Here is a 12,122-nt window from a genome sequence, read left to right as displayed (position 1 = left end):
GCCTATATACATAAAAAAATATCATTTTGCTAAGCAGTATTACACAGTTTACATTTTTAAGTAACGATTAAATATTTTAAGTAACGATTTTAACAAAGAATATTTTCTGATTAATAGTCTTAAAATATACTTATTACAAATTTTAGAGGAAAACTTATTATGTACTCAAAACAAGAATTTATTTTCTCTTGAAGAATATTATAAAATTTTATCTAAAAAGCGACTTTATATAACAAGCAAATTGAAACAACTATAAAATGGAGCTCCTAACCATAATTATTTTATCATGCAATTAGTCATAAATATCAAACATTTTTCTCTCTCAGTATGTTATTTTAAAATCGCTGCTGCCTTTCCATTCCTCGCACCGCTAATTTTTATCTCCTATGCTTCTCGTTGTTAATCCGAATTCTCCTTTATTATTGGAATCCCTCTTGTTGAAATGTGCTTTCAGATAATATTTAACGTGCACCGCATGGAATTACACATTATCAGAATACTTCGTGCATTATTTTACAGTTGCAACTTTGCGTTCAGTAATTAAATCATATTAATTCTTATTACGTTCTTCCATCGGAAAAAAAACTTTTCTCTCTCTTTTGTCAGGGCACATCGACAGATAATGCGTTATTTGATACGTGCTATGGAACCCTGCTCGAGAACGAAGTCCTATCGCTAATAATGATACTCGATACGCGCCGTACACAGGATTCATCTGACAATGAAGTTTCCACCGGGAACGTACCGGCTGGTATTATCAAAATGCAAATCAATGCAGACGTAAATGGCCCGTGGGATACGATACCTATCGTGGTGGGACCCATTCCAGAGCCAGAGGCCTCGTCGTCATCGTCGCGATCGTGGCCGTCCTCGTCGTCATCGATCTCGCCGTTTCCGTGCTGTCTCCAAACCGGGCTGTCCCCGCTTCCGGAGCCGTCCAAGGCCTCGTCGGCCAGAAAGGCATCTGGTCCAATGTCGGACGACAATTGGGACTGCACCAACTGTTACGAAAACACGTAGAATATGAACATGCTCTCGTTATCATCGCATTAGATGTAAGTACTAGTATTATAGCAATATTGTTTAAATATTTCAGATTAATTATTTCTATAAAGTTGCGTCCACATCCTATTATCATAAATTTGCATTGATAAAAAAGATATAATTGAAAATTAACAGCTTTTCTTTGGCGCATTTTTAACCCCATAACTGAAACATATGAATCCTGATAATCCTGAGAGATTTTCCTTATTTTTTAAATAATGTAATAATGTAGACTAATTCTATGTTTTACAATTCTTATTTTTCATAGTTTTATTTTATTCATGTAGGATATAATTATTTTCGTTCTATATGCTGAGAGAAAAATTTTTGATATTTTTGATTCTAATTATAATTCTAATTGCAGTAACATATAACAATATAGTCAATAAATATAAAAAATATCAAAAAATTATTCTGTCATATGCTGAGTTCAAGTACTGCAATTTTATATATAGTTAAAAATTTTAAAACTTCTAAAATTATTAATAAAAAAGATTTCTTTAATGAGGATTCATATGTTCTTTTCTTAGTGTCACAAAAAAATATGTGTACTTATTTATGATTAAAATTCTTTCTGAATTAGAACAAAATTTTAAATGGATAGTGGTAACTTCATTTTCTGTCCATTTTATATTTTAAATTATAATGTATTCTTTAAAACTATGTGATGAGATTTTCAAAATTCGAATATTGCAATCCTAGTATTGACGAACATTTATGTTATTTTTTCATAACAATATATTAATCCTTAGAATCGATGATTTCCATTTATTATCTCGAAAAATGCTAATTTTTTACTTTTGCCAGTTTTCTATCAATGCGACGAAATAGTGTCATAAAGTTAGAAATAAGACACTGTGACGAGATTAATTGTTATCAATCGTCGCTCGATGAAATACCACTCATTATGCGTTAGCAAGGTGGCTACAAATTACAACTTGACTATGAGCGTAATTGAAATCGCCGACTAAGTGTGGGGATAACGCATAATTTTCCGAAATTAATGGCTATTATATGCCAGAGTCTCGTTGGAAAAGTCGCGAGCACACGCTCGGTAACCGCCGCGTGATCGCGAAGAGATGATAGGGATTAGCTTTGTCATTGGTAACTCATTAAGTTGTCCCATTTACCCAAAGATCTCAATTAACCCACTTGACCCATTGCAGATATAAGCAGTGTCCAATTAATCGCCAACACTCCTCTTTATTCAAACTTAGTCACTTCACGAATATAACGAAGACATGGATTAATATTCTGCTAAAATCAGACACCGACAGGCAGGTCTCTAATCTCGCTCTCTCTCTCAAACACCTTGTGACCATTACTTAATGCTCACACCTGCCAATAATACCTCGAGTCCTATTATTCACTGGTTTCGCAACCCGATATATCACATCGCTCGACCGTGCGATCGTATCATACGCACACGGAAAAAACGATTTACTAAAGTATCTAAAAAAAAATTTACTCTCTAAAACTTTTTTAGAGTGAATCTCTCACTCTGAAGAGTGAAATCTCATCTTCAAAGATTGAAAACTGAGCCATTCTTTTTTTTAAGACTGGCTTAATTCTGATTCTTCAGAATGAAATTCCACTCCAAAGAATTTAGATTAGATAGATACGGATCTGAAAATAATTTGGTTAGACCGTCGAAAGAATTATTCAGAAAACTCAAGCATGATGAGCAAATTGTGCTACAAAATGCTACAAAAAATTCTAGCAATCAATTTGTGCGTTTTATATAATTATTGTGAGAGTTCAACAAAATTTATTTTCACATCTGTTTCTAGCTAAATTTTTCGATACTTTTTAGTAAAACTGTTTTTTTTTTCCATGCATATACATGGTGTATATTTGAACAATCCGTTCACAATCCGGGGAATCCCGAGCGAATTTTTCATCGACGAAGATCTTGTTTCACGTTACGGAATTGCATGACGCAAATTAACAAGTTATTTGGATGAACCATTTATTGGAGTCGCTCGTACAACGGACAGCAAATCGATCATGAACACCGTGTATACATGCGTATACATGCGTGTATACATACGCGTGTCTGACGATATTCCAATCAGAAGTAAGCGGTCCGATTCCTCACACGCGACGGTTGCCAACTTTAATGACGCCGCAAACTTTACGAAAGAATACGATGAAAGACGAACCGTAAACAAACTTGTTTAAAAATTTGGGAATTTATTTATTTAGAGAAATCTATCCTCAATTCCGATTCATACAGAAATATAAATCTCTCGAAATTTTGATAATTTTATGTAGCCTTGGACTAAAAGTATGAAGCATTCCCACATATTGAATCATCACAAACGTAATCATTCTCTATCTAATGAATAAATTAAATAATAATTTTATTGAAAAATATAATATTTATATTAATTTTAATATTTTGTTAGTTTTCTTTCATTACAGTCTTTTCCAAGAAGATGTAAACAATTGAATGAGAATGATTATACTTATGATCAAGGCTGTATAAAATTAATTTATATACTTATAAACTATATATAGTTTATCAATTTTATATAGTTGCAAGTTTAAAGTTAGGAATGTGATATCATTAAGCCTGATTTCACTGATGTAAGAAGAACTTTAATCTCGATTTCTCTTACTATTTATTTTTTCTATATTTCTAATTCTAAATTAAAAAAGATAAAGAGTAAATTAAACCGAGATTAAATCTTACGTTGGTAGAACCAGACCTCAGATAGATATATATTACAAAAAATCCAAGTGTGTAAAAAATGACATCAATATATATGTGACTTAGTTTTCAATGTAAAAATGATTTTAAAAAATGTGAATCCATTTTTTAAATACAATATAGTGTTTTAAACTGCTAAAAACTAATCACACATATATTATAGTGATATTCACTTTTTACACATTTGGATTTTCAATGTACAACCGCGACGATCATGAATCAGATAATTTTGATGATCAATAATTTTTTAGAAAAAATTGTATTATAAAACTTACAATATGATTATCCTTTATAACATAATTATTTTAGCGGTCAAGCGATCAACTCTCCGGATATGTATTTGTACTCTATTGAACGGGTTTGAGCACCCACATGCGCTTTCAGGTGAAATCTACGCAACGCGACACGTGCCTCGACACACCGTCTACGATCTCTATTCTATGAATAATTCTAGATAGACGAGAATTTATGATTCGTCTGGTACACTCGTCTGGCAGTTACGGGTCACCGGGCGGGCTTTCCAACAAGTTATCGCGATAACAGTTTACGAATCGCGACAAATCGCTTTACTCGATGAAATTTGCGTCTAATACGGAAGCGAGAGAATAAAAATTTATAATGAATCTGCAGCGAAATCAGCTTTTAATTAAATTCCGAAATAGCAACAAAATAATTTTATACAATTTTATAATGATTTTTATATTATATTGAATAATACAATTATGTATAATTAAACATGTAGGTAATAATTAATAATAAATTAAATATATTTATGATATTTATACACATAATAATTTGATAATATTATTATAATGTGAACTTTTTACTTTTACGTACATATAAAAGTATAAAGTTATGTACATGTATATACATAAATAAAATTATAATAATTATCAAATTTTATATATAAACATATTTAATTTATTATTATTAATTATATCTACATTTTTTTACGATATTCAAACTTGCATATGTGTGAAAGGAATTTATCATTTTGGTCCAAATCTCGGAAAGAGGAAAACATGACTTCTGTTCCTAAGCTTCCATCATCGCAGATTCCACTTCGACGAGAATCAACCGCTGTTGTTCGTCGCACGGCGTTTGAATTGACGAACGAATGAAAACTGCAGCACGATTTAATCCGAGGGAGAGGAATCGCACTTAAGACCTCGGCGACGAATTACGACTTCATGTACTCACCTGATTAATGTGCCTCAATTGGTCAATGAGCGCGCTGGTGTTCGTATTGCCGGAGTAGCTGGCTGGCGTCGTCGACATCGTTATCGTGAATTCAGGATTGTATCTTTGAGCATTCAGACTGGAATCCACTACGGTTTTCGTATACCTGAAACAAAATTTAATTGCGCCATAATAAAACTGAATTAATTTCGTGAATTACGTAATTACGTTGTATGCAGATAAGCAGATAATTTTGTAAATAAGAGCTAAATGAAAACCACGCGATAAGAGATTGAAATATCAACAATCTTTATTACAACAGAAACGTAAAATTTATGACGATTTAAATCAAGTGTAAAAGCGGAATTGAAAATTTATACTTTTTGTATAAAAATAAATATAATATATATAATATATGAAACAGTTTAATAAAATCAATATTTATATTTTATAATACAATATTATAGTTCAAATAAAAATGTTCTCTTTTTATCTTATTTAATGTATCTTTTTTTAAAAACATAATTATTAAAATAATTTGGATTCAAGTTCTAAATTGCTGCCAAATTTTTACTTTCGAATACAAAAAAATTTCATAATGTTTTCATTTAGTTACAAAAAATACTTGTAATGCATTCTTAATAACATTCAGAAAAGAAACTAGAAGATATTACGAAATGATATGACAATCTCATTATCAAGCTGTCATATCGCGCGTCTGCGATTCAATAAACCAAAATAAAAATATCTACATAATGATATATCAAATATAAATAAATAAATATATATATATTAGGTGTTGGAATTAATTCGTAGCGTTTTTTAATGAAAGAATGTTATTTATTTCACATGAGCATTAAAAAATACATTAATGAAAGTACTTCCCATCACTTGTAAAACGCTACGAATTAATTCCAACACCTAATATATATATATACATATATATATATATATACACACATACACCAAATACATATATACACATGTTCATGAATAATCTAAAAGTCGACGATACTTCGCTGGGGGCCTTACTGTTTATACAGACTTGGCTATGAAAGCATGAATACGCGTCGTAGCGTTTAAACACAATAATCGGAGAGTTATGAATAGAATACACCCAGTGAGCATTTCTTCCGCGAGCTCAACACGAGTCTGGTTGCGTAAATCATGAGTGTTAAATTACTTCGATATCACTTCTATCTTTCCCCGTATTAACGATATAAGCTCTCGCCTTGTTACCAATACGCTCCAACGTGCTACCCAAATGAATCTGTAAACCAGACAGGTGGATAGGCTATTGCATATATTCAGACATATATTAGACTCTTAATGAGACACGAGTATATCAAGCCATACTTTGAATAATTAAATTATACGGCCAACAAATTTACACTGAGAGAAATATTTGATACGTATAACATTTATTGGGATGTGATTAGCAGAAACTTTCTTACTTTTTCATTTAGAAATTGTGATGTTCTCATAAAAATTTGATTAGATTAACCAAATTTTTAATAGAACAACAATTTTTGTTATTCTAACCGCTGTATTCTAATTAAAATTTAATTATTCTAATCGAATTTTAATTAGAACGACACACAATTTTGAAGGAAAAAGTAATAAAATTTTTATTAGTCATATTCAAAACAAAATAAATGGTTATATTGTACATACTAAAATTTCTCTCAGTATGTGGTTCGCCTTTCTCAAATACACTGAATGTCGGGAAAACAATCTCCCTATAAAAAATATGAAATTAGAAATCGATTCACACGGTGTAATCTCGGCGTGAAAATTCCGATCGAGAATTTGTTGCGCTTTGTTTGATATTTTACAGAAATACAAAGCAAAAACGAAGCTCAATCCCGCACGCGCGTCTACCACGCATTCATCCGAGAGCGCGCGGTTATCTTCCGCGCTTCTATCTTCTGCGGGGTGCTGACCGACAAGAGACAAATCGCTTCGTGCCGCTTCGCAGAATATCGCCTTCCGCTTTTCGATCGCCACGCGATTAAGCGCCTGCGAATCAATGAACCGGGAACAAATATATCCGCGAATAGTCCAGAAGTCGACGATACTTCGCCGGGGTTTTACAAAGAGCGGCCGTTACTTATATCACATTGTTCTCGCTAGTCCTTTATATTATTGCAACGAGTGGTATATAACGGTAACATAAAGTATGTGTTACGAGACACCGTATCTTAGAGATAAGATCAAGTAAAATCATCAATTATTACAAACCTTAGAGCGATAATTAATTCGATAATTAATTCGATAATTTATTAATTCACGAAATCATTAAACCCCCCATATTAAAAATGACAACTATTATAATGTGTTTTATCTACTCCTGCAATTTTTATATTATTTACTGTTAGCATTTATATGAATTTTTAATTAATTCGCCATAATTTATTAATCCACGAAATTATCATAATTACACGATTTTAAGTACCTAAAAACTTAGAACACAGATTTGAAAATAATTTTGTTGGGCCATCAAAATAATCATGTAAGACTTAAGATAATTTTTAGAATGCTAAAACTTTTTGCAGTATTACTGATGTTTAAGTTGCCCACATAATTATGTATAATTTTAATTATTATTAATAATTATATATAATTTTAATTATTTATAAAATCCAACAAAATTATTTTCAGACCTGTATATAGCTAAATTCCTAAATACTTTATCAAAATCATTCTTTCTGTGTATTAAAGAATAGTAACAGAGAGATACTTCTGCAATTTTTATCACTGTTTTATCACTGTTAATTTTTCTCCTTATATTCATATCCAAAGACCCCAATTCGCTTGATCTACCATGTTTTTTCGCTGTTATTCTCACTATTCGTATGAAAAATATTACATCGCCAAACAGGCGTACCGAAGTATCTAGCGTGGCTCGAATGGCTCGATAGCGAATTGAAATATCGCCGAAGTCGTAGGGCCGACTCTTCTTCTCGGTGCTTCTGAATGCCGGCCATTCACGAAACGACCTCCTTGAGAGAGATCGTCCTTCACCCTCTTCTTCATCCCTTTTCACCTCGCGCACATGTCGCGTTTCTCAGTTTTCCCGCACCACCCAGCATCTTCCAGCGATTTTCCTTGCGAACTTTCCTCCGCTCCTTTTCCGCTAAATCGCACCTTGTGGCGTCTATCTCGAGTCATATCTTCTTTCAAAGCACTACATAACGTGCGTAAAGTTTCCTTTACGAACTCCCTCACCAGTTTACGAATTTTGATACGCAAAATTTGAAGATTATAATTTTATGATTCTTTTAATCCTTTAATGCCACACTATACTACTGTTTTGTTACGCAACTCGTATCTGATATACTTAACTTTGATTGCTTGTAATTTTTATAAAAATAAACATTATTACAAATTTTCTTTCAATTATAACGCCAGACATTAAGAAACATAAATGAAAAGATTACAAGTACCTAGACAACCAACACTGGATGTTTTTTCACATTCTAAAACTTTAGAGTGAATATCACATTAAAGAGTGAAATCTCACTCTTAAAGATTGAAAATTGAGCCACACTTTTTCAAGACTGGCTCAATTGTCATTTTTTAGAGCGAGATTCCACTCCAAAAAATTTAGAGAACATGTGTATATATAAATTTTTTATTTAATATAAATTATCATAAAAAAATAATTAAAGGTTTCAACCTTACATAAGTCATTTTCAATAAATACAATTAATCTTAATACTTATATAAATAATTTATACCCAAAAATATGGACTCGAAACGTTTATTTTTTAAATTTATATTCAATAAAAAAATCGTATATGACATATAAACATCCAGTATTGGCACTTATAAATACTTGTAATTTTTTGATTTATAGAGATTTAGAATCTCTTTAGAGCCTAATTTCATTCTGTTTAAGAAATGCAATGGTATGAAGTAAATGTATGTACCTTCACTAGTAAAAAAATTATAAGCAATGAAGTAAACACACCGAAGTTTTGAAAAAGATTATTTTTTGGAATAAAAAGTCAGTGGCTTGAAAAGTTAAAATTGAAAAGTTAAAATTATTAGTACACTTGTTAGAAGGGCTAGAAGAAAAGTAAAAGCTGAGATATAGCATTTTGCTTTCTTCCGCACCTATCGCTCCTTTCTTCTTTCTCCGCTCGAGTACCTCTTCATCCCTAACACGAGTACAATCTGCACGATCTCGACAGCAAGAGAAACGAAAACCGGGTGAAACGAGCCGACAAAGACTGATTCTGCGGCGATCGAACGCGAAAACTGTTCAGATGAGAACGATGCGTTTTCCACCTCATTCGTTGCGTGTTATCACAGCGCACAGAGTATTTGATCAATGACGTTTGCAACCAAAGAAGATATAAGACAGGAAGTAAAACAAACGTAATTCCTCATCCCCCAAGAGTATATTATTTCGGTCCGAGCTTGTTTCTCCACGGGAACAGTTTTGTTCCTCCGTTAACTCGACGGACGCGATCGACGCTTTTGTAATTAAAGCCCGGGTTAAATTTCCGTTTAAGTAAAGTTCGCTCGAAACTGAATAAAGGATGGAGGTAAATTTCACGTAAGGTTTGACTTTCAGTAGCTCGGTAACTCGCAAGCGCTTTTTTGATCTCGCCTAACTCCTTTGCCTAGCGGAGGTATGTCCGCTGCAAATTGGTCAAAGAATCCGCGAATAAAAGAGGAGGGAAAGAGGGACGTGACGGATGTAGGGACTACATATCGCGGCCTTTATATCGCATATAACGTATATAGCTGGTTGTTCAGCTGTGAAGCATGTATGCGCGCATCGATCTCCACCGCCGGGAGATGGAACGTGCTTTGGGGCAGATTAATATTTCAATGCCGAGAAAGAGCGCCATGAGACGCCATTATTCCGCGAATTCCGAAAGCAAGGAGGTATCCGTATCATCTCGTGCGCGAAATAGGACATCGGTTTCCGACCTAAATACGAAAGTCATATCCTTCTGGGCCACGTTTTGTCATTTTGAAGAAGACGGTGGCTCAACATTGTATCTTAGATAACACGGAGTTTTCCTTTGCATTATTTGTACACTTGGATGCAATAAAGGTAAACGAGTTTTCTAGCTTTTAGAAAATATTTCGACCGCAGTATAAAATATGAAACTACGATATGTGTGTGTGTGTGTGTGCTTTCAAATGATAATAGTTAATTCAAATGATATTAAGTTCAGGTAATTATGTGTGGTTACAACTTTAATATCTTATATAGAACAATGAATCACAAAATGAATTAAAGCATATAATTGACATAACTGATACTTTACATGCATGCACTGCAAAAAGATTACATATAAAATTACAATTTTTACATATGTTATTTATGTAACTTTAACATACTTTTTTTACTTTTTTTAGTGTAGAAGAAAAATTGGTCAGCGAATTTTTTTAGAATTCATTTATATATATAGATAACGTTGGAATTTAGAGTAACGACGACTGTCCTCGTTGCATTGCGCTTGTGTCGAGAAATCCGACAACGAGATCGAAATAGCCATTTTAGAAAAGGTATTCAATCAAGATGAAATTGCCGTATCGAGGAACAGCTTCGTTTTAGAATCACTTTAATCAAAGTTATTTCGCTGCAAGGAAAAGTGCTTTTATAATTGAGCGGATGAAGAAGTTCGCTCGATTATTGCGGCGGTTCGTTGATCACATTGAAGCGCTAAACGCAACTAAATTAATCGCGGCTAGTCTCCTTAATGGCCGGATACAGCGCGTTCTCACGATTGTTAGAAGATACACCACTGATCGTCCGTCGTGGAGAAAAACGACAATTCGGCAGGAATAAAAACCGGACACCGTTGCGACTGAAAGAACAATAATTATTATTTAGACCTTAACGAACGCTTCTTAACCAAAAAAAAATTAATTACAAGATTGTAATTTTATGCGGCCAGTTTCGCATTAAATTTATCAAATTTGCATCACGACTGCGATTCTAACGAGATTAAAATTCAAAGCAAATTTAATTCAATTTTAATCTAGGTGATTTAAAAATCATTTAAAGTTATACAGATGTATATATATATGTAAATATATACAGGGAATATAAATGTATACTAAAAAAAGAGTCTGATATAATAGCTGTTAAATGTTGAAAATATTTTCAATTAAATATTCGATTGATACAACAAAAAATAATTTTATAAATTTAGTAAAAATTATCAAACAGTTATATTATTATGTTCGGTAATACTTACTAAATATTTAGAAAAATAAAATTATATTTTTGATTATATAAACCGGATATTTGATTGAAATTATTTTAATCAACATTTAACTTATCAGACTATTTTTAGTTTATATAATGTACGTAAATATTGCATGTAAATCGCAAATGTTTCGAATCTAAATGAGATCATAGTGTGGAAAAATAAATGTCAAACTGTTATTAAATCATACATTCAAAAATGATCTTGCAGTTATAGCGAAAATTATCTAAGTACGAAAAATTAGCTAAAATAGATAAATTTCTAACAAGTACTGCGATATTGGATATGTATTGCATCTAATCATAGATGACAGAGATAGAATTTTAGATTTGTGCTATAAAATCTATGCATATGATACATAATTTTTTATCAGATTCAAGCATATCAAAGCAGCAATAATCATAATTATAGTAATATGTAATTATAGTTACAAATATCAAATACTTTTCTCTCAGTGTACTTACAGATTTCATATTTAATTTTAAATTTTATTTAATTATTTTTATTTAAAATTAATCTAATATTAATCCAATTTTAAATTGAATTTAAATATTTTATTTAAAAAATGATAATCTTTATTTCTTTTTCTCATCAATCGTACTGCAAATCGAGCAAGACCGCGCGCGTGCGTTTATCTTCGAAGCCTGAGCTTAAGGCTGACTTCTTAAAAGGCGCATTTTTACTAATACCCTCGCGACAAATGGGCCGAGCCAGGCTCTCTATGAATGACTCGCTATTCACTCGCTAGAACATTGATATTCCAGTAGATGCTATCTCTCGAAATGTCTCGATATATGTATGCGGGCATCATCCAGTCGCGAATGTATTATTTATAACATATATCGTCTGCGCAATTCGTTCCCATTCGAACGACGTATCGGATAAGCGTATGCTAATATATCGTCCGCACTGTTCGACGTCAACCGAGCGTGTCGATGAAGCTGCAGCTA

General features: G+C 32.3%; 1 protein-coding gene across 2 annotated transcripts in view; it reads right to left on the bottom strand.

Moving 5' to 3' along the window:
- dally (division abnormally delayed protein) overlaps positions 1-12,122 on the bottom strand; it is a 63,913-nt gene that overhangs the window by 10,783 nt on the left and 41,008 nt on the right. Inside the window, exons 6-7 of one of the 2 annotated variants that reach the window (XM_011067889.2) lie at positions 4,958-5,102; positions 806-1,001 (exon numbers count right to left, since the gene is read on the bottom strand). In XM_011067889.2, coding sequence (XP_011066191.2) covers positions 806-1,001; positions 4,958-5,102 — 341 coding nt within the window. Of the gene's footprint in view, positions 1-805; positions 1,002-4,957; positions 5,103-8,926; positions 10,768-12,122 lie in introns of those variants that run through there. The other variant, XM_087414745.1, reaches the window with a different exon arrangement.

This window comes from Acromyrmex echinatior, chromosome 16 (genome assembly GCF_024713525.1).
Source record: "Acromyrmex echinatior isolate Ae372 chromosome 16, ASM2471352v2, whole genome shotgun sequence".
NCBI classification, from domain to species: Eukaryota; Metazoa; Arthropoda; class Insecta; order Hymenoptera; family Formicidae; genus Acromyrmex; species Acromyrmex echinatior.
This window is presented reverse-complemented; position numbering and strand designations above follow the sequence as displayed.